A 20,423-nucleotide genomic window follows, 5' to 3' on the forward strand; every position below is an offset into this window, starting at 1 on the left:
TAATTTTTTTGTTTAAAAAATTTACTATAACTTTTATATCCAAATATCTCAAAATAAAAAAAAATAAAATTTTAATTATAAAACTTTATTTATTCTATTTATATTTTGTTTTTTTTTTTTTTAATTTAAAAACCTTATTTTATTTCGATTAATTTATTATTTTATTTTATTTGATTTTTATTAAAAAAATTTATTTTAATTTAAAAAACTTATTTTATTTAAATTTATTATTTTATTTTATTTTTTTATTAAAAACATTTATTTTAATTTAATAAATTTATGCTATTTAATTTTTTTTATTTAAAAAAGTTTATTTTATAATTTAAAATTTGTTTCTATAAAATTAAAATTTTTTTTTATAAAATTTAAAATATTTTTTTTTTTAATTTATAAAATTTTTAAGTTTTTTAAATTCCAAAATCGGAATTAAAAAATTAAAATTTAATTTTAAATACAAAATTGTTTAATCAAAAACTTCGCAACCCTCTCCATCAGTTATGGAAAAAATACATACTAATAATTCCACACTAACTCTCTTCAAACCAATTAAATGTGTTTAGTTACAAAATAAGAAGCCGAATGCAAGCATGCTATAATTTTACACAAATACACACCAATATACATACATATTTATATGCATTTTTGGCAGAAATATTTTCGAGCACTTATGCTTACTTCCATTCACTTTTACTGCTCTGACCGCAGTGTACACATATTTTCATTTAACAAACCAGAGAGACTCAACTTAAATTGCTAACTAATCCTAAAACCTTTTGGTTTGCAACGCTTACATGTGTGGATGAGAATTTATATGGGTGTAGTTGTACCTACAAGTACATACATACATATGTACATCCATACATATTTGGGAGCTGCTGTGGAATGTGCGGAATGTCAGACTTTTCGGTGGAGCTGTGCACTTTCTGTTTTCTGGTCACAAATACATACACACAAACATATGTTCACATCTAAATGTTGCCAGTATGCTGTGGTCAGCACTGCTTTAATATACTTCCGTTCACACTTAATCACTATGTAACTTGGTCTTAGGTACTTACTAAGGCACATAGGCGCTTGAATTTTCTTTTGCTGGAGCACAAAGCTGCTGTCAGCAGCAGTTGGAGCCACAAACGTGTGCCTTTCAATGATGTAATGGTTTAGACATGTGTTAATTGTTCGTTTATTTAACTAAATTTCTTTGGGAATGATAAATTGCAAAGACTATACAAATTTATTTAAGAATTTCCGTTTTAAATACGATCTCTCTAAAGGTGATTTTCATAGTCGGTGAGAAAAATTTTTCTGAAACGGCAGGACCAATGGACTGGAAATTTGCACTGAATATTCTTAGTTAGACCAGATAATGATAGAAGCAGTAAGATTTTTGATAACATTGTCGATTATTATATTATTTATTAGTATTACAAATTTTTTTGGTTTTTGGGATTTGAGAAAATTTTTTTTAAATTTTTTTTTTAATTATTTTTTTTTTTATTTTTTTTTTTTGGTTTTTGGATTTTATATAATGATGTTTAAAAAAAATTTAATTCAGTGATATACTTATTTCATATAATTAAATTAGTTATTTAGTGTCATTTTGATATTTTATTGCGTATTACAGTATCAAGATTTTTTGACATGCTGAAATCACCAGTTTACACCGAAGAAAATTTATTAAAATATCTATTAAATTTATGTTCTTAACTTACAAATTTCTATGGATGCATATTTCAATCTACAATCTGCCAAAATGTATTATTAAGGGAAGACACATATTATATATTAAGGGAAGAAAATCTGGTGAACATTTGTTACGCTTATTTCGTACAAAAATTGTCTTTTATATTAAATATATGGACATTAAGATGGTCCTTAAAAATTGGAAATAACTGTTTTTCAAACTCTGCGCGACAATAGCGGATGTTACGTGTTGAATTAAGAACTTTTATCTTAAATAAGTCATAATTCTTAAAAAAACAATCTTGAAAAAATCATTTAAAAAATTATTTCAAAAGAAAAATTTAAAAATAATTTTTTCTTGAAAAAATTTAAACAAAATAATTTTCTTAAAAAAAAATCTTAAACAAAAAAATTTTCTAAAAAAAAAAAAATTCTTAAAAAAAAAAACAATTCTAAGAATACTTAACAAAATATTGTTTTCTTAAAAAAATTTGTCTTAAATAGCCATAGATGAACCATTTAATATTGATTTCGTATTTGCAAAATATACCACTAAAGCACGAACATCGCAAAATTTTATTTCCAAATTTTAGAGCCACCCTAATACTGTCATACATTCATACATATGTACACACGAATAAAGTGTATTTTATTGCCGACTACAGCAAATCGCAACCGACCATCCACATTTATTACACCAAATTTATGAGTGTCTGAAAGAAAGCGGCAAACTGTTGCATACCAACAGGCGACAGACGGTCATACAATGTGAGTTTAGTGGCAAAGCCGTTGGCTGGCAGGCCCAAACACTTTCACGCTTTCTGCTCCGATAAATTGGCATGAAAGATTTCGCTTTGCCAACCGAACGAGATCGCATCGCAAGTCAAATGCACACAACATTTGGAAAAGCGAACAAAAGTGGCGATAAATGTGGCAAGCAAAAGCTGTAGAGAAACTCCGCTGCCAGGAAGGGAATGAAGCCGGCGCACACAAAAACTGCTTGAACCAGAAAAACAGCAGACTAAACGGTGATGTATGGATATTCAAAGCAAAATATTGATTTTCAATTTGTACGAGACAAGCCAAAGCAGAAGGAGCTAGGCAGTACAGACAGTTAGAGAAGAAATAAATGCAATTTGGGCAGTTATGCAGAAAATGCAGGCTCAAATTTGGCAAAAGGCACAACAATATAGTGCCCGGAAGTCATTAAAAAGGATAAAAGAGTAGAATAAGCAGAAAACATTACTAAGCTAATGCTTAACGCCATAAACATGCATATGCACACTCAACGAAGCAGATGTGCCCAATCGAATTTGTTTGAGATCTGTACATATGTATGTACTTGCATATATGTGTCTTGGAAAAGAAGCATCAGTCGTTGCATTTACAAGCAATTTTGTGGCTAATAAATCCGACTTCGCAACAAATAAACACCGTAAATGAGACAGGTTGATAAGTGAGGGGTGTGGTATGTTAACGCATAAGCTGTACTACATCAATATAAAGAGGCCCGTTATAGTCGTTGAGGTAAAAACAACCATAAATCATACAATAAGTCATCTGATCTGTAACCAGCATCGCCTCCGAGGTAAAATGTACAAAAACCAAACTTTTTACAGCTTAGTATGCGATTAGATTAAGAAATTAACAGATTGCCCAGTAGAGCATTAACTGTTGACCTAAGCGGCAAACACATACTACATACTAAAGGGCTTACAATATTTATTGTATAATTATGGGGTCACTTACCTGTACATCAAAATTTGGTGGTTGTTGCTGCAATAAATTTCCAGGAGATTCAATTTGATTCGGTCCTTGTGCCTGATGGTTCATCATGGGGCTCTAAAACACAGAACATGTATTTAGAATATAGCATATAATATATGTATGTATGTATAAAAAGTCCTTATTTTACATACCTGTGCCATTTGCATGCCACCAACGCCGTTCATTACGGGCGGTTGCAGTTGACCCATTTGCATTTGATGTGGCGGATATGAGTTCATTTGCGTACCCGGTCCACCTTGATGATCCATGGAATTGAGCATGTGATTGAAAGGATGTGTTGGGAAGCCACCATGTTGTGTGGGATCGAGTAGTGCCGGTGGGCGTGGCAGCGTTTCTTCAGCTGGCGAGGGCTGACGGGAGCCAGGCGTGCGACTGCAATGAAAAATAAATAAAACAATAAATTAATAAATATACATATTTATAAATAAATAAATGCAAAAGCAAAATAAAAAGCAAATAGAATTAAAAATAAAATAATCAAAAAAAAAATAATAAAAAAATTTAAATTAATAAAAAAACAAGGCAACAAAATAATAAAATAAAAATAAAATATATAAAAAAATTAAATAAAGAAATAACAAATATGAATAAATAAATAAATACAAAACAAAAATAAAATTGAAAAATAAATAAATTAAAATAATCAAAAAAAAATATTAAAAATAGTGAAAAAGCATAAAAAAAAGTCAAGATAATAAAATAAACAAAAAATAAAATAAAATTAAATTAAATAAACCCAAAAAAAAATAAAATTAAAATATAAAAAAAAACATATAAATAAACATGAAATAAAAAGAAAAATGTAAATTTAAAAATATAAAAATTAATATAATAAAAAAATAAATAGAGTAAAATAAGTACAATAAAAATAATGTAAAAATTAAATATAAAGATATATAATACAAAAAAAAACGTAAAATAAATAAAACAAAATAAATAAAAAATAAAAAATAATAATAAAGAATAAATAATAATAAATAATTAACAAATAAAAAAAAAAATGAAGTTATGAATGCAGATAAAAATACAATAAAAAACGTAAAATAATTATAAATTAATAAAAAATTTAAGAAAATTTAAAAAAATTTAAAAATAATAAAAAAAAATAAAATAATATAAAAAAAGATATTTAAATTGTATAAAAATAAAAAAATTTAAAAATATAAAAAGTTAAATAAAAATTAAAAATGAAATATAAATAAAGATAAAAATTACAATAAAAAACGTAAAACAATAAAATATGAGAATTATAAAGTAAATAAAATAAATTAAAAATAAATAAAATATAAAAAGAAATAAGATATTGTAAAATCAAAAAAATTAACATAAATAAAATAAACATAATAAAAAATATATAAAAAAATATATTAAAAAAAAATAAAAAAAAATAAAAAAAAAAACAATATAAAAAAAAATATAAAAAAGAATATAAAAAAATATAAAAAAATATAAAAAAATATAAAAAAAATATAAAAAAAAAATATAAAAAATACAAAAAAAAATATAAAAAAAAATAAAAAAAAAAATATAAAAAAAAATATAAAAAAAATTTAAAAAAAATTTAAAAAAAAATTAAAAATAATATAAAAAAAATATATAAAAAATTAAAAAAATATATAAAAAATTAAAAAAATATATAAAAAATTAAAAAAATATATGAAAAATTAAAAAAATATATAAAAAATTAAAAACATATATCAACAATACAAATATAAAGATATACAGTTGAACTTCCATAACTCGAATCACCATAATCTACAGACTTCGTCGAGTTAAGTAAGGAAATTTGCATGACATTTGACTTCTTTTGCCAGTTCAAGAGTTCGAGTTTTGGAGAACTTCCGAGTTATAGAAATTCGAGTAATGAGAGTTCGACTGTATTTAGCATGGTATATATTTAGTAGAGTATACTACAGCATACTATATATAATATATAATTATTTTTCAATTTCTAAACCCAGATACAATAATATTCCACAGATTGTCCATTGAAATAATTTAATTTGACCACAAAATTTCTGTGAAAGCCATAACAGTTTTAGTGCTGTCGCATCGGCAATATAAGCGGAAACATTAGCAGGGAAATGCACCTTATGTATGATAACATGTGCGACTATACTAAGCAGAGATACACGCAGAAGTCCGAAAGTTTTTAGAACTCCGAATTTGGGACATTCCACTTACAAATATCTTCCTTACTACCTTAACTGTCAAACTGTTTTGTGGAATATGTTTAATGTCTGACACACACGCTTAGCAGAGGAAGGAACCAATTTCTTAATTTTTAGCTGCGTATATTTGTAAGTAGTGGCGTTCAAACTGTTTAATCTGTGTATGTGTTGATTGCTGTCGTAGCTTGGAATTTTAATGGATTTTGAATAAAAAAAAGTATTGCAATAGGTACACATAAGTTTTTTTTTATATGCATATCACTTAATGACTCCTTTAATTTAAACAGAAAAAAATTTACTCAATTATGGCACTTGAACAGCATTTACATGATACTTCAATCATTATACATCCAATTAAGTTGATAAATCAATTAACGGCATTTAATAAAGCAAATGTGTTTGTGTGCACAAGCGATTAGCAGCAGCAAAGCACACGTTAGACCTCAGAATGAGATATGATAAATTGTCAAGTAATTAATTGTGCAGCGACGAGCAAACCATGAATGTCATTAATAAAAGAACAATTTAATTTGACGTCGTCTAGGTCAGTTACTGTAATGCAAATGTATGCATGTGTGTAAATACGTAGTGACGTTGAGGAGATAGAGCAATTAAAAATTATATGATGTAAGAGAATTGTTGAGTAATAGAGGCGTAATAGTGAAATTAAACGATTTTATAAATAACAGTAGTAGCGCTGTTGTTATTGTAGTAAACAAATTGCTGCTTTTGCGATTAGAACAAATTGCACGCGATCGTCGTAACTGAATACATTATCAGTTGGTGACAAGATAGTTTTGAGGAGATTTTGTAAATTTTGCTGTTGTATTATACTACATTAAAGAATTCGAAGTAGGCTTAGGAATACTGTTCATGAGATAATCTTCGATTTGCATGAATCTACGCCTGGATTGTTTTCTATATACAGCCATGGACACATAAATAGCACACTTGGTCATCAAATAAGAAAACATTTATTTATTCCTTAGGTTTATCACTTACGGATTTAAAGAGGAATGCGTTTTATTTTAAAAATTATTCACTTTAATATAACTATAACACTGAAACAATAAATATTTTATTATCGCCAAAAAAAGACGAAAACATCAATATCCTACATGACAGCTTGGACACATAAATAGCACAATCTGAAAAGGGGTTTAAAAAAAGGTACAAAAATTTATAAAAATTATTAAAAAATTGCAAAAGATTGTTCATTTCGTTAGTATTTTGTACTATATCCATCATTTTTAAGCATCCGCTCACATCTTTTCTACATGCTGTCCACCAGTTCTTGATATCGTTCCTTTGGGATTGAATACCAAGGCTCCTCAATTCCAGCCCATAAATTATCAAAACTTTTGAATTTTTTGCTTGCTATTTTGAACTTAATATCAATTCATAAATTTTCTATTGGTTTCAGGTTTGGGTTTTGCGCAGGCCACTCATAAATTTTAAATTTTTTATTGCCGAGACCATACTTTACTATCTTTGCGGTATGTTTCGGATCATTGTTTTGCATAAATGTCCAGTTTATGGGCATGGATTGAAATACATTTTATTTTTCAGTATACCAAAATACTAAAACTTTTTACCATTTTACCATTTATTCGAACAATTGGCACGATGCCATGCCATGAAAACACGCCTCAGGCCATGATACTTCCACCACCGTGCTTAATGGTTTTTTTGGTATACCTAGGTTTAAGGGATTGACCTTGTGGACGACTTAAAAATGATTTTTCAACTGGAACCTTCCTATTTATCTTGGTTTTGTCGTTCAAAAACACGTTCTTCCAAAATTGTGCTGGTTTGTCTCCGTAGCCCTTTCCAAATGCCAGTCGAATTTTGATGTGGCGTTTTGACAGGAGTGGTTTCTTGCTGGTAATTTGTCAAAAAAGTTGAGATAAGTTGAGTCGTCTTCCTACAAGCTTTCTGGACACGTCCACACCATATTCGTCATTAATTTCGATCATAATTTCTCTGGTTGACTTAAAAGGATCCGCTCTGCTCTTCCGTACTATGTATTTGTCAACACTAATATCGGATTTACGTGGTCCTGGTTTTCTTGGTATCTTTTTATTGACACAAGTTGGGTCTGTTTTGTTGCATAAAGAGCATTTTATAACATTTTTGGAGAGCAATATATTATTTTAGCAATTTTGACAGGATCTTTTCCTTTTATGCTCATATTGGATATAAGGACTCCCTTTTCCGGCGTGGAATGTTTTTTTCCTTCTCATTTTAACGAAATATCGATGAAATAATTATATATTCGCAGAATTAAATTAAAAATATGCGAGAATCTCACACAAAATTAAAAAAAAAAAGCACGAACTTAAAAATGTGCTATTTATGTGTCCACCTCAAATCAACACTATACGCGATAAAATTGTCGCGTACAAAATTTAATAGAAAATAAACAGTATTTTTATGCAGGGAAATGAGCCTCATAACAGTGACAAGTAGATACATACCAAATTTTTATTGTTCAGCTACTTTAGGATTAAAAAAAATTAGAATTAATATGGGATTCAGATGTGTGCTATTTATGTGTCCATGGCTGTATGTATAATATAATATAATACAATGAACAAAAACAAGTCAATCGAAAAAAAAAAAAAAAAAAAAAAAAAAAAAAAAAAAACATTAAATTCTCTTATGATACTCTTCGCCGGTGCCATTTTTATAACATAAAAGCGTATAAAAAAATTTTATATTGATTTTGAACGGTCAGTTTGTATGGCAACTATATGCTAAAGCGGTCCGATGTGAACAATTTCTTCGGAGATAGTAATGTTGCCTAGGTAAATAATCTAAGTCAAATTTCACCAAGATATCTCGTCAAATAAAAAGGTTTTACATACAAGAATATGACATTGAACGGTCAGTTTGTATGGCAACCATATGCTATAGTGGTCCGATCTGAACAATTTCTTCGGAGATAGTAACGTTGCCGTGGAAAAAAATCTGTGTCAAATTTTCCAAAAATATCTCGTCAAATAAAAAGGTTTTACATACAAGAATATGACATTGAACGGTCAGTTTGTATGGCAAACATATGCTATAGCGGTCCGATCTGAACAATTTCTTCGAATGTAGTAAAGTTGCCTTGGAAAATAATATGTGCCAATTATCTCGTCAAATAAAAAATTTTCCATACAAGAACATAATTTTGAACGGTCAGTTTGTATGGCAACTATATGCTAAAACGGTCCGATATCGACGATAAATGTTTTTTTTTAATCTCCGTGCTTTCTCACCCACAGTGTTACAAACTTCGTGTTTTGGGTACACAAAATCACTGCCGCTCAGCTTGCTTACTGCGAGCAAACAAAAGACTTAAGCAACAAACTTGCCGCAATTAGCCCAATACGCAAAATATACATAAATTGATCTGATCAAAAGAGATTACACAAAAAATTTAAAAATATACCAAATATTTAATAAATGAAAATTCTTAAACTCAAAAGCTCTCCAAGTGTGCCTATTCGTTGTGACTATGCACGCAAAATTCACATATGTACGAGTATGTAATTTGGCTTTGCCGCCGCATGCGTTCAACTGCGCCTTGGCCATTATTTTGGCAAAAGCCAAATTATATAACACCACAAATAAGCATAACTTATATACATCCACATGCACATAAGCACACACATACACGTGGTGTACGCACATGGCCAATTTGTCAGCTTTAGCTGCTGCGTTGCGTCCGCTTCGTCGCTTCTATTGTTCGCCTTCTTTCTTCTTTTTCTACTACTACTTCTACTTCTTCTCCAGCTGCGCTCGTTCGCTTAGCTTCCCGCCTTTTTACTCTCAAGTCAAACACGTTTTCCGCTGATGCCGTCGATTGCCTCTTGTGCTTTTACATTTTTACCTTCTGTCGCTCTGCTGCTTTTGCTTTTGCATTTGCTTTGGCTTTGTCTTTGAGCAGCAATGTTTTCGTTGTTAGGTCATTAACACACAAAAGCTGCGGCGCCAACTACTGTAAGCTCAAAACAGCTGCTGCTGCTGCTGCTCGAGAGCGCTGTGGTGTGTACGTGTGTGTGTGTGTGTGTGTTACGCGGCCAGCAGCCGGCAAAAAACGTGTTGTTGGTGGGGCGTGAGTCAGTGAGTGACACAACAGTCATCAACTAACTGGCAGCTGCTGGTTATATGCAATTATAATATGTCTGTATGTATGTGTAGATATATTTGCGGCGTTTATATTATTTGCATATTTAGCTTTATTGTTGTTTTTGTGTGCATTGTAATTGTTTGCGACGCGTGATTTTGCACGTTTGCACACTTAAATTATTATGCACAGTTACCGTTATTTAAGCTTTTTCCAGCTGTTAATAGCAGCTTTATTTGATGTAATCTTTAATTGATTTATAATTGGATGAAGATAATAAACGCTAGCAATGATTGTGAGCTCATAAACATTTTCATTGATTAATAATTGTTGTCTTGTTAGGAAAAACAAGAAAACCGTTAACTTCGAAGTTATCATACAGTTCAGAGCGTAAAAAGTTAATAAACAATTTTAAACCACGATTTTCAGAGGTCAGTTTGTATGGTAGGTATATGTTATAGTGGTCTGATCTGAAAAAAATCTTTGGAGGATTTAGCCTTGCCTTGGACAAAAATATATGGCAAATTTCTTGTGGACATCTTGACAATTAAACAAACTTTTCCTACAAACACATGATTCTGAGAGCTCAGTTTGTATGGCAGCTATATGCTATAGTGGTCCGATATGAACAATTTGTTCGGAGATTGCAGTATTATCTTGCACAATAAACCATATTGAATTTGGTGAAGTTATCTCTTCAAATAAAAAAGTTTTCCATACAAGGACTTGAGTTCCAACGATCAGTCTGTTTGGCAGCTATTAGCTATAGTGATCCGATCTAGCACATTTCTTCGGAGATCGCAGCATTATCTTAGGCAATCACCTGCGCCAAATTTGGTAAAGATACCTCGTCAATTGAAAAAGCTTTCCATACAAGCATTCCATTTCGATCGTTCAGTTTGTATGACAGCTATATGTTATAGTGGACCGACAACGGCAGTTCCGACAAATGAACAGCTTCTTAGTGAGAAAAAAACTTGTGAAAAATTTCAGATCGATACCTCAAAAACTGAGGGACTAATTAGTGTATGTACATATATACAAGCAGACAAAAATGGCTAAATCGGCTTAGTTTGTCAAGCTGATTATTCATATATGTATATAATATATACGCATACGCTTTAGAGAGTCTCTAACGTTTCCGTCTGGATCGTAATTTTTTTTAAAAAGAATGATGTTAAGGGTATGTAGTCCAAGAAAAAATGGAAGCTTCCAGACATGATTAAATTTCGTCATTCATTTTTTTCATAATTTTTTATATTAAACTTACTTTTATCTTTTTTTTTGTAAAGTAATGAAAATATTTTTTATAATATTTTTATATTTTTTTTTAATATTTTATTTTCATTATTTTCTTCCACTACTTTTTTATTTTTTTCAAAATTTTATTGTTATTTTTATCTTTTTTTGTAAAGAAATGAAAACTTTTTTATTACTTTTTTATAATTTTTAAAATTTTTTTTTATTTTTTTTATTAGTTTATAATTTTTATTATTATTATTTTTTTCAATTTTTCTTATTTTTTTATATTTTTTCATTATTATTATTTTTATATTGGATATTTAAATGTAAACCAACGCATTTATAACCGTTTACTTTTCAACTTTCATGACGTGGGTGTTGTTGCCGTCACATTAACTATTTTTTGTTTGAAAGCTAACTTTTAAGGAATTATTGAAAACGATTTCAACGACTCTTTTGATTGGTTTTACAAGGCAAAACTTTAAATGTACAATAACAGTATATTCAATAACGAATATGCTCACAAAGGAAGTCATGAAAAGCGGCACAATTCTGATACAAATTTTGGGTAGTCGAAAAAGTATTTTCGTATTTTGTCAATAGTTGCCGCTGCAGTCGTAATATTTTAATGTTGCTCTTCTCGCCTTTTACTCAAACATTTCAGGAGCTGACATTTCAGGCTCGCTTTTCACTTGAGCTTCTTAAACGACGTTAGTACAACGCCTATAAATTTGAGTGTCTAATCGTTATAATTATAATCACAGCGAGCCAAGTAACTCATCAGGCATAGTCTTCGTATTTCATTAACACATTTATGCTCCCATACCGCGAATATAAGCGCGCACCCTCGTAAAGCAACTAATAACTTAAAAGTAAAGCATTAATGGAATGCAAAAAAAATGAATGTTTTATGAGAATTTATAATTTAAAAGTTATTCACCTAAAATGCTGCCAGAAGGCAATTGCTTCCTCACATTCCACTTTGTTCACTCATTTTTTTGCAAACCAGAAGAACCAACAAATTTGAATTGCTACGCATAGCCATTAAGAGTTTCGTATTAGTGTGTAAACTCTGAACTAAAATCAAGGCTTTGCGAAGTTAGACGAACCATGAAAAAAAACGCTAATAGCAAGAGCAACAAGCAACAAGCAATCAAGTAATCAAAAGTGGGCAAGTAAACCGAACATTAACCTTCAAAAATTTCAACGTAAACCAAAGAAATAAATACAAACATATAAAACATTATAAAAGTAAAACAAGTTGCTTGGAAACTGCAACGCCTTGGATACTCTGCGGTAGAATACGCAAAACATTAGCAACAGTGTGGTGATATTGTAGTGATAAAGCGCTGGTGCCTACCCAGAAATTTTGTAAGAAAATAAGAGTTTCAAAAATACACTTATGGGGAAAAAAATTTATAACAAAGGAGTGGTTTCACTTTTTCGTAAACCATAACCAACACAACGCGAGAGACCCGCAGCGAGTAAGTCAAGAAAAATTTAGTGAAAGAAATAAACTACGGTGACTTACTTTCGATGCACAGCAGCCATTGAGGTACAGAATTACGCACATATACAAACATACAGCGCAGTAGGCACAAACAGGAAAGACAGCAAACACAAAGCGTACTTGGAAAGGTGTAAAGAAATACGGATAAGCCTTCTTTATAAACCAAGTGACAAGGAAGATATAAAATTCAAGCAAAATTGATTTCGAAATTCAAAAGGAGGGGAAATGAGTAATTTTATATTGAATTTTATCGGACAATTTGTGGTGGTCCGATCGGAAAATTTGTTGGGATATGATAGCGCCGTCTTGAGTAATAATCAAAGTCAAATTTTGTGATGATATTTTTAAAAATAAAAAAATTTTGCATACAAGGACTTGAATGAAATTTGTCAGTTTATAAGGCAGCTATAGGCTATAGTGGTCCGATATGAACTATTTTTGAGGATATGGTAGCGCTGTCTTCAGCAATAATCCCTGTCAAATTTCATAAAAATATTTTGACAATTAAAAAAGTTTTCCATACAAGGACTTGAATTTGATCAGTCAGTTTGTATGGCAGCTATACGCTATAGTGGTCCGATATGAACTATTTGTGAGAATATGGTAGCGCTGTCTTCAGCAACAATCCATGTCAAATTTCGTGACGATATTTTGACAATTAAAAAAGTTTTCCATACAAGGACTTGAATTTGATCAGTCAGTTTGTATGGCAGCTATACGCTATAGTGGTCCGATATGAACTATTTGTGAGAATATGGTAGCGCTGTCTTCAGCAACAATCCATGTCAAATTTCGTGACGATATTTTGACAAATAAAAAAGTTTTCCATACAAGGACTTAAATGCCATCGGTCAGTTTGTATGGCAGCTATATGCTATAGTGGTCCGATATCGGCTGTTCCGACAAATAAGCAGTTACTTGGGAAGAAAAGAACGTGTGCAAAATTTCAAGTCGATATCTCAAAAATTGAGCGACTTGTTCGCGGAATTTGCTGCTGTGCGGCCTAAACTTCGTGCCAAATTTAATATAGCCTATTGAGGGTATACATATTGACAACCAGTTTCTTTTTAAATTTATTTATATAGCAATTAAATAAGTATGTAAGCTATTAAATAATGTAATGAAATTAATATGTATATGTTTGTGTGCGGAACTCAAGTGCTAGTGGAGCATGGCCGAGTGAATATTTGAGTTGTGGTAGCGAGCAACCGGCTCCGAAATTACATTTTTGGCATTGAATTATGCAGACAACAATGTTGTGGCATGGTTGCTAACTGAGTGGGTATCCGCAGCCCGGCTGACACTTGGCAATATAAAGCGTGTGACAATTAGTACGGTGGCTGCGGTGTTAAACTAGTTTGATGGCGCAAAGCAAATGTACATACATATGTATGTAGTATTGCATAAATAGTGTAAATATATATTTACATATATGTACTTAGCGTGTATATAATGCGAAAATTGTGCATATTAATAAAGTAAACGAAATTATATATATAATCTCACTTATCATTTAGAGGCTCTGTGAGGTGTTGATATATTTTGCGGCGCCAAACAACTCCCTGCAGCAGCGTTACAATTATAGTTGCAAGCATTAAGCCAGCGTGTTGCATGCAATGAGAAATTCTTTAGGAAAGGAGCGGAGTATGCATGCAGCAGACTTCGCCAGAGCTTCACAGCGAGTCGCTATAGTCACTTCAAATAACTGCCAAGCCAAATGACGCTACTGTGGCGTAAACAACTGGCGAACGCAGCGCACACATTATGCAACAACGCATACATAAATATACATATGTATGTATATTACATGGAGCCGCTTTTTGAGCATTTTACATTTCTCTACAATTGAATTTACTTCATGTAACTTTGCTGCAGCGCTTAGTCTTCTATGCACTTGTAGAATGTCTATTGTAGCAGTATTCATAGGAACAGGTTGTAACTGACAGCTTAAGAACTATGTATGTATATGTGTAAGTGCGTTGAATTTGTTGTTGTTGCAACATATGCAATTGAAAAGAGGAAACCCATAAACAGAACATGGCTTTTCGTTGCAGTGATAATCTTGCTGGTTTATGTAACCTGGACCGAACGGAATTTCCAAACTGACCAATACATGCCACCACACAAGTATTCTACATTACAATTTAGAGAAGGTTTTGTGCCACTGACACAGCTGGGGTTACTTGAAACATCCCTAAGTACGAAGCTGATATCTGAAATTAAATCCATACTTCGTTGGTGCTCGGAATGTTATCCAAGCCGAGGTTGCAGCCATTAAGGTAGCAGTAGAACTGCTGCTCCGGAGTGCAGCCTCCTTCAGAGAAGTGGCCATTCACTCAGATAGCAGAGCGGCGATACTAGCCTAGAATTCATTTACAGTGCGTTCAGCGTTGGTCGAGGAGTGCCTAACCTCGCTATAAATAGCACCGAGTGTCTTTGTGATAAGACTGGTATGTATGCCGTGCACGGAAACGCAGGAAATTGTAAAGTTGATAAGCCAGCAAGGAAAGACATCGAGAACCGCAATCGGTAGAATGGGAGCGGGTCGCTACTCCCATATCCTCTTGCGTTCTACTACTAGATAGCTGAGCTTCGCGAAAGCTTGGCCAGCGCTGGGCCATCTCGGTACTTGCGCTGTCACAAAAGCCTTTTGGCCCAAAATTGATCGCAGGAGATCTAGAGATCTCTTTGCCCTCAATAAGGCTGGCCTCTTCCCAGTTGCGGGGCTTTTAAGTGAAACAAAGAACCTTTTTGAATTTCAAAACCAATCGATATGAGACTGCCGAAATCAGCTGTAAGGAGTTTGGAGATAGCTCGATAAATAGAGGGTCGATGGATCACATACCCGCACTCTTTGTCTGGGAGAGAAGGTTTCAAAAAAGAGGGTGGAACACGGACGAAACAAAAAAGGCTAATGGAGTAGGCGCCGAGAACTAGATATCAAACGACCCTTCAAGCTGCCGGAACACTGCAGTATCTTCAAGACAGGTATCTTTGCGGTCAGGAATTAGCTATCTAAGAAAATGATATAAAGAATATCAAATATACATATACGGTACATCGATAACCAAGCGGCAGTTAAAGCAATAATCTCAGGAGAATGTCATTAGAAGCAGGAAGGCAGTAGATATAGTGGCTGCCGCGGTACTGAGCTCCAGACCGCAAGGACGCGCCAGGAAACGAAATAGCTGATAAGTTTGCCAAAACCGCTTTCCGCTTGACTACCAAGAACCAGTTCAGGAAATAGGCAAGTTGTTGAAAACGATACAAAACGAGATATCCGAAAGGGCTGACAGGCGGAATGCCTTAAAGGTAAGCCGGATTGCCAAGATCATGTGCAAGCGATCGGGGAGAAAACACGCAAGCTTTCAGCCATACCTTCTTGAAAAGACTGCAGTACAGTTGTTGGTCTAGTCACAGGTCACAACTTACTAGCCAGCGAGTCGGTTGGGCATTAGTAACAAGCTAAACAGGAGACAGACGCTAGAACACCTTGCTGTTCTGCCGAGTGGACAGACCTTGACCGGATAAATATTCCGGGTCCGTTCCGGCTACGTAGACCCAACTAGCATAGAAACGGCTGGCTGGAACCAACCTCACCTCACCTCATCTGCCTTTAACCGGCTTAATTTGGAACTCGGCTTAGATGTTTAAGAACTTCGCAGTTTAAGGGACTGGATAAAGTATCAGAAGTAGCTATCAAGGCGTTTTAAAACTGTGTAAAAGCCATTGATTTCTGGCAAGACGTTAGCTACAGCTCCTGACATTACAAAGCACCTGTAGCGCTATGTATGACGCGTCAGCCAGCCAGTATAAACTAACCTAATTGGACACATTTTTACGGAAGGAAGGCCACCTTGAGATCGGCTACGGGATCAGGGGTATCTAAAATGTTGCGGTCCAGCAAGTGAGGGTTAAGCGGTTATACTGATTTAAGTACCCAGTTATTTGTGCCATTTTCTTTTAGATTATTCTATATACTATATTTTACGTCATGACTAGCGAGTTATGAGCTGGTTTCTGCCGCCACATGTCAGACCGAGATCACTCATGTTGGTTGTACTCATAATTACTTGCATTTTTATGCATATAAAAAGCCATGGCAATGAGAAAATAACTAATTAAATTAATATGTATAGCATTGCAGCAACAAGTTACGGGTTCACGTTGGAAAACGGCTGGAAAAATAATGTGAGGTGGTACAAAAACAAAAACAAATATGCACAAACGAGCAAAAAATGTTAAGAAACAATAATGAGAGTCATACGCAACAACCGGCGGCCGCTGCTCTGTGACGCTTCTAGCCGCACTTAGGCCAGCACTTGCAACGTTGCTAAAATATGTACTTTGCACGCGTTACCTCATTGCTGCTGCCGCAACATTAACAGTGGCTAAATGTGGATAATGGCTGCTGGGAGCTGGAGCAGCTAGTAAAACTGGTTTGTGGCACGACCGCTTGCCTGACTACAGCGCGATGACTGACTAGGCGGTTGTTGTTGATGGTTATGCATGCGTTGGGTTGTTGAGTGCCGCAACAACAGTAACACAGACGGCCGTCTGCTTTGACTCAGCAAACGATAGGCGGAGACGTGTCTGCATTACTTTGAAGTTGTTGCACAAAATGTGGTGCGCTCTAGCTGTCTGGTGGCGTGAGGCAGTGCCAAGAACCTTGAAGAAACCAGTTGGCAGTTCTAATGTCAATGCCATTGCTAGCCGCAGCGAGCGGTGTTCCGGTCGACCGAGCAGCAGCCTGGCAATGTGCAATTACACTGGAGTAGGCAGGCAGCACAAGCTAAAAAAACAAAAACAAGAAAAACAAAACCGCCGATTTGCAGCCAACGCTGCAGCTGCCAACACTGCAAAAGAGCGTTTACAAAGAAAACAACAACAACAACAACAACTAACTGTACTATACACCATAATGTAAACAATGACGGTACGCAAAAGCAAATCTGGCCGAGGCAATCGCATTGTCTTGCGGTTTGTCACGGCGATAGTGAGGCTGACAAACAGCAGATAGATTGTCAGTTGCGCAGAAGCAGCAACTGCAGCAAAACTCAGTTGTTGTAATTCTTAATGCAAACATATGTATGTATGTATATACAAGTATATGCGAAACCATACATACAATTTTATACTGTTGGTATATTTTAAAGTTCCGTTGCTTTTAGAAATTTTTTGCTATGATAAATTAGTTAGTTAGTTTCCTCGATTACTTTTAAGTTTAAGGTAACAAAAAAATATGTATATGTAAAGCAGCATTCATCCTCAACTCGCCATACATTTTTTTTTTTAATTCAACCTTATGTAATTTTTATGCTCTTATATAGTAATATAATAAATACATAAGTAACCAAGTTCGTATTGCATTGCTTCCTGACACCCTGAATTTAACTCACGTGTATACGAAACCGCAGAAACAAACAAAGCTAACCGCAAATAATATTATCTATTGCAACTTTGTTGTCTGATTGCCTGAGGAAGAAAATGTGAGCTGCTAAAGCCTTGGAAACTTTGATCTTGAAATTGAAATTGAGTATTGAAAAATTTGAAAATATTATTGTTACAAAACACCCTTGAGGTAACTAAAAAAAAAAACAAGGAAAAACGTTAATACTCGAAAACTACTATATAATACTATTCACAGATGATATTCGGAGATTGTAGTGTCGTCTTCGACAATGACCTATTTCAAATTTCGTAAAGATAATTTGTCAAATAAAAAAGTTTTTCATACAACAACTTGAGTTTGATCGGTCAGTTTGTATGGCAGCTATATGCTATAGTGGTCCGATCTGAGTGATTTGTTCGTAGATTGTTCCGTTGGCTTGGACAATAATCCAAACCTAATTTTGTCCAGATATCCTGTCAAATAAAAAATTTTTTCATACAACAACTTGAGTTTGATCGGTCAAATTCTATGGTAGCTATATGCTATAGTGTTCCGGACGGGGAGATTTCTTCAGATATTGTAGCGTTGCCCTGGACAATAATACCTGCCAAAAATCTTGAAGATATCTCGTCAAATAAAAAAGTTTCTGGAAAACTGAGTGGTATACGACGTTTCCTGCGGTCTATTCCAAACTTCATGGCCAGCTCTTTTCGAAGTTTAAAAACAAATTATATATGTATATACATATGTATTCTTATTGATGTTGACTCTTTTCTGCTTTTTTAACGAGTTTTTCAATAGAGACGCTACAAAAGTAGGCCGATAGGGACAGCAAACGACGCCACATTTTCCCCGCTCTTTTAACATTTCTCTTCAGTAAGGTTTGCCATTTTATTAGGGAAAGATATACGATCAATAACGAATCAAAACTTTAACTTTAACGAACTTTAAAAACGCTAAGCCCAATTTATGGTCGTCATAATCGTCCTGTCAGATCAAGAATTGAGCGTCTAGTGGAAAAATCTGTATCCACAGGCACAGTTCAAAATGTTCCCGTCGTGCCAGTGAGACAAAGTGTCCGTAGTATTGAGAATATTGCTGCCGCTAGAGCATCAATTGAGGAAAACCCAAATCAGTCTCTCACACGTCGTTCTCAAGCGCTGACGAGAAGGGAGCTTGGCCTACATTCTTACAAGATCAAATTGACGCAAGAACTGAGCTGAGCTTGACTACAAGCATAGTCGTATGTACCTGAATTGGGCGGAGCAACAACTTGAAATGGATCCGAATTTTGATCGAAATATCATCTTCAGCGAAGAGGCTTCCTCAATAAGCTAAATATGCATTATTAGTCAGGCAGCAATCTACACGTCCACCATAAGTCACCATTGCTTACCGAAATAATTACGGTTTGGTAAGGTTTTACAAGCCGGCGGCGTCGTTGGGCCGTACTTCTTCCGTGCCGATCAAGACCGGCACGTTACTTTGAATGGGAATCGCTACCGCTCAATGATAACCGAATATTTTTGGCCCAAATTGAATGACATGTACTTGGACAATACGTGGTTTCAACAGGACGGCGTCGAAAGCCATACAGCGAATGTCATAATCGATTTATTGAAGATCAAGTTTGAAACAGCCCAGTCATTTGACCGCCTCGGTCGTGCCGTTAGACCAATTCCTGTGGGGCTACGTCACGGCTATGGTCTATGCCATCAAGCTAGTGATGATTGATGGACTTTGTGAATAACTAACGTGAAATTGCAGAGGTATCGACCGATTTGTGCTTGAAACCCGTCAACAATTGGGTTTAGCGTCTGGACTTCTGCAAGCGTGCCCGGTGCCCGTGTTGGCCATGCAAAAGAAATCGAGTTCCGTACATAATACCATCGAATGTACTTTGACAGGAATAATTAATATCATTGATATCCCAAACCGTTTTGTTTTATTTAGATTTAGATAATTTTATTTGTGATAATCCTTACTATTTATATAATTTTTGGCGAAAATTATAAATTATCTATTAATATTAAAAAGTATTACATTATTACATAAATAAGAACGCCTATAATATTGGAAGAATAAGCAAGAAATATTTATATGTATATTTCGCAGTACTCACTTAAATCCTTTGTCATCATCGATGCCATTGGCTACGCCGTTAGTATTTGTTACTTGGTCGTCTTTCTTTAGGCCGTTTGTATCAAACGGAGAATTGGCCTTTTCTTTGTCATCATGAGGCTAGAAATAAGATACAAAAAAAAAAATATATTAGAAGCATAGACTTAAACGAAAGATATTATTTGTTAGAGTGGCAAATTTTGCTTCTTAACTTAAACGTTCATCTATTTATTTTATTTATTTAGTATAAAAACTTACTTTATCATTATCATCGAATTTCAGACTACGCAAACGTGGCTCAAGGCTGGATAGTGGACTCTCCTTGTTAGTCGGTGAACCGCCCAATACATATTCTACCATTTTAACACCCAAACCGCTTGTGGCGTCACGTGGGCTGCAAAATTT

At 33.7% G+C, this 20,423-nt stretch overlaps 1 protein-coding gene across 7 annotated transcripts in view; it reads right to left on the reverse strand.

The window, feature by feature from the left end:
- The window catches only part of LOC105231691 (maternal protein pumilio), a 417,346-nt gene that overhangs the window by 355,491 nt on the left and 41,432 nt on the right, over positions 1 to 20,423 (reverse strand). For all 7 annotated transcript variants that reach the window (XM_049446938.1, XM_049446935.1, XM_049446936.1 and 4 more), the window contains 4 exons: positions 20,277 to 20,412; positions 20,020 to 20,138; positions 3,600 to 3,840; positions 3,430 to 3,522 (listed from right to left, as the gene is read on the reverse strand). In XM_049446938.1, coding sequence (XP_049302895.1) covers positions 3,430 to 3,522; positions 3,600 to 3,840; positions 20,020 to 20,138; positions 20,277 to 20,412 — 589 coding nt within the window. The remainder of the gene's footprint in view (positions 1 to 3,429; positions 3,523 to 3,599; positions 3,841 to 20,019; positions 20,139 to 20,276; positions 20,413 to 20,423) is intronic.

Source organism: Bactrocera dorsalis, chromosome 2 (genome assembly GCF_023373825.1).
Source record: "Bactrocera dorsalis isolate Fly_Bdor chromosome 2, ASM2337382v1, whole genome shotgun sequence".
In the NCBI taxonomy this organism is placed as follows: Eukaryota; Metazoa; Arthropoda; class Insecta; order Diptera; family Tephritidae; genus Bactrocera; species Bactrocera dorsalis.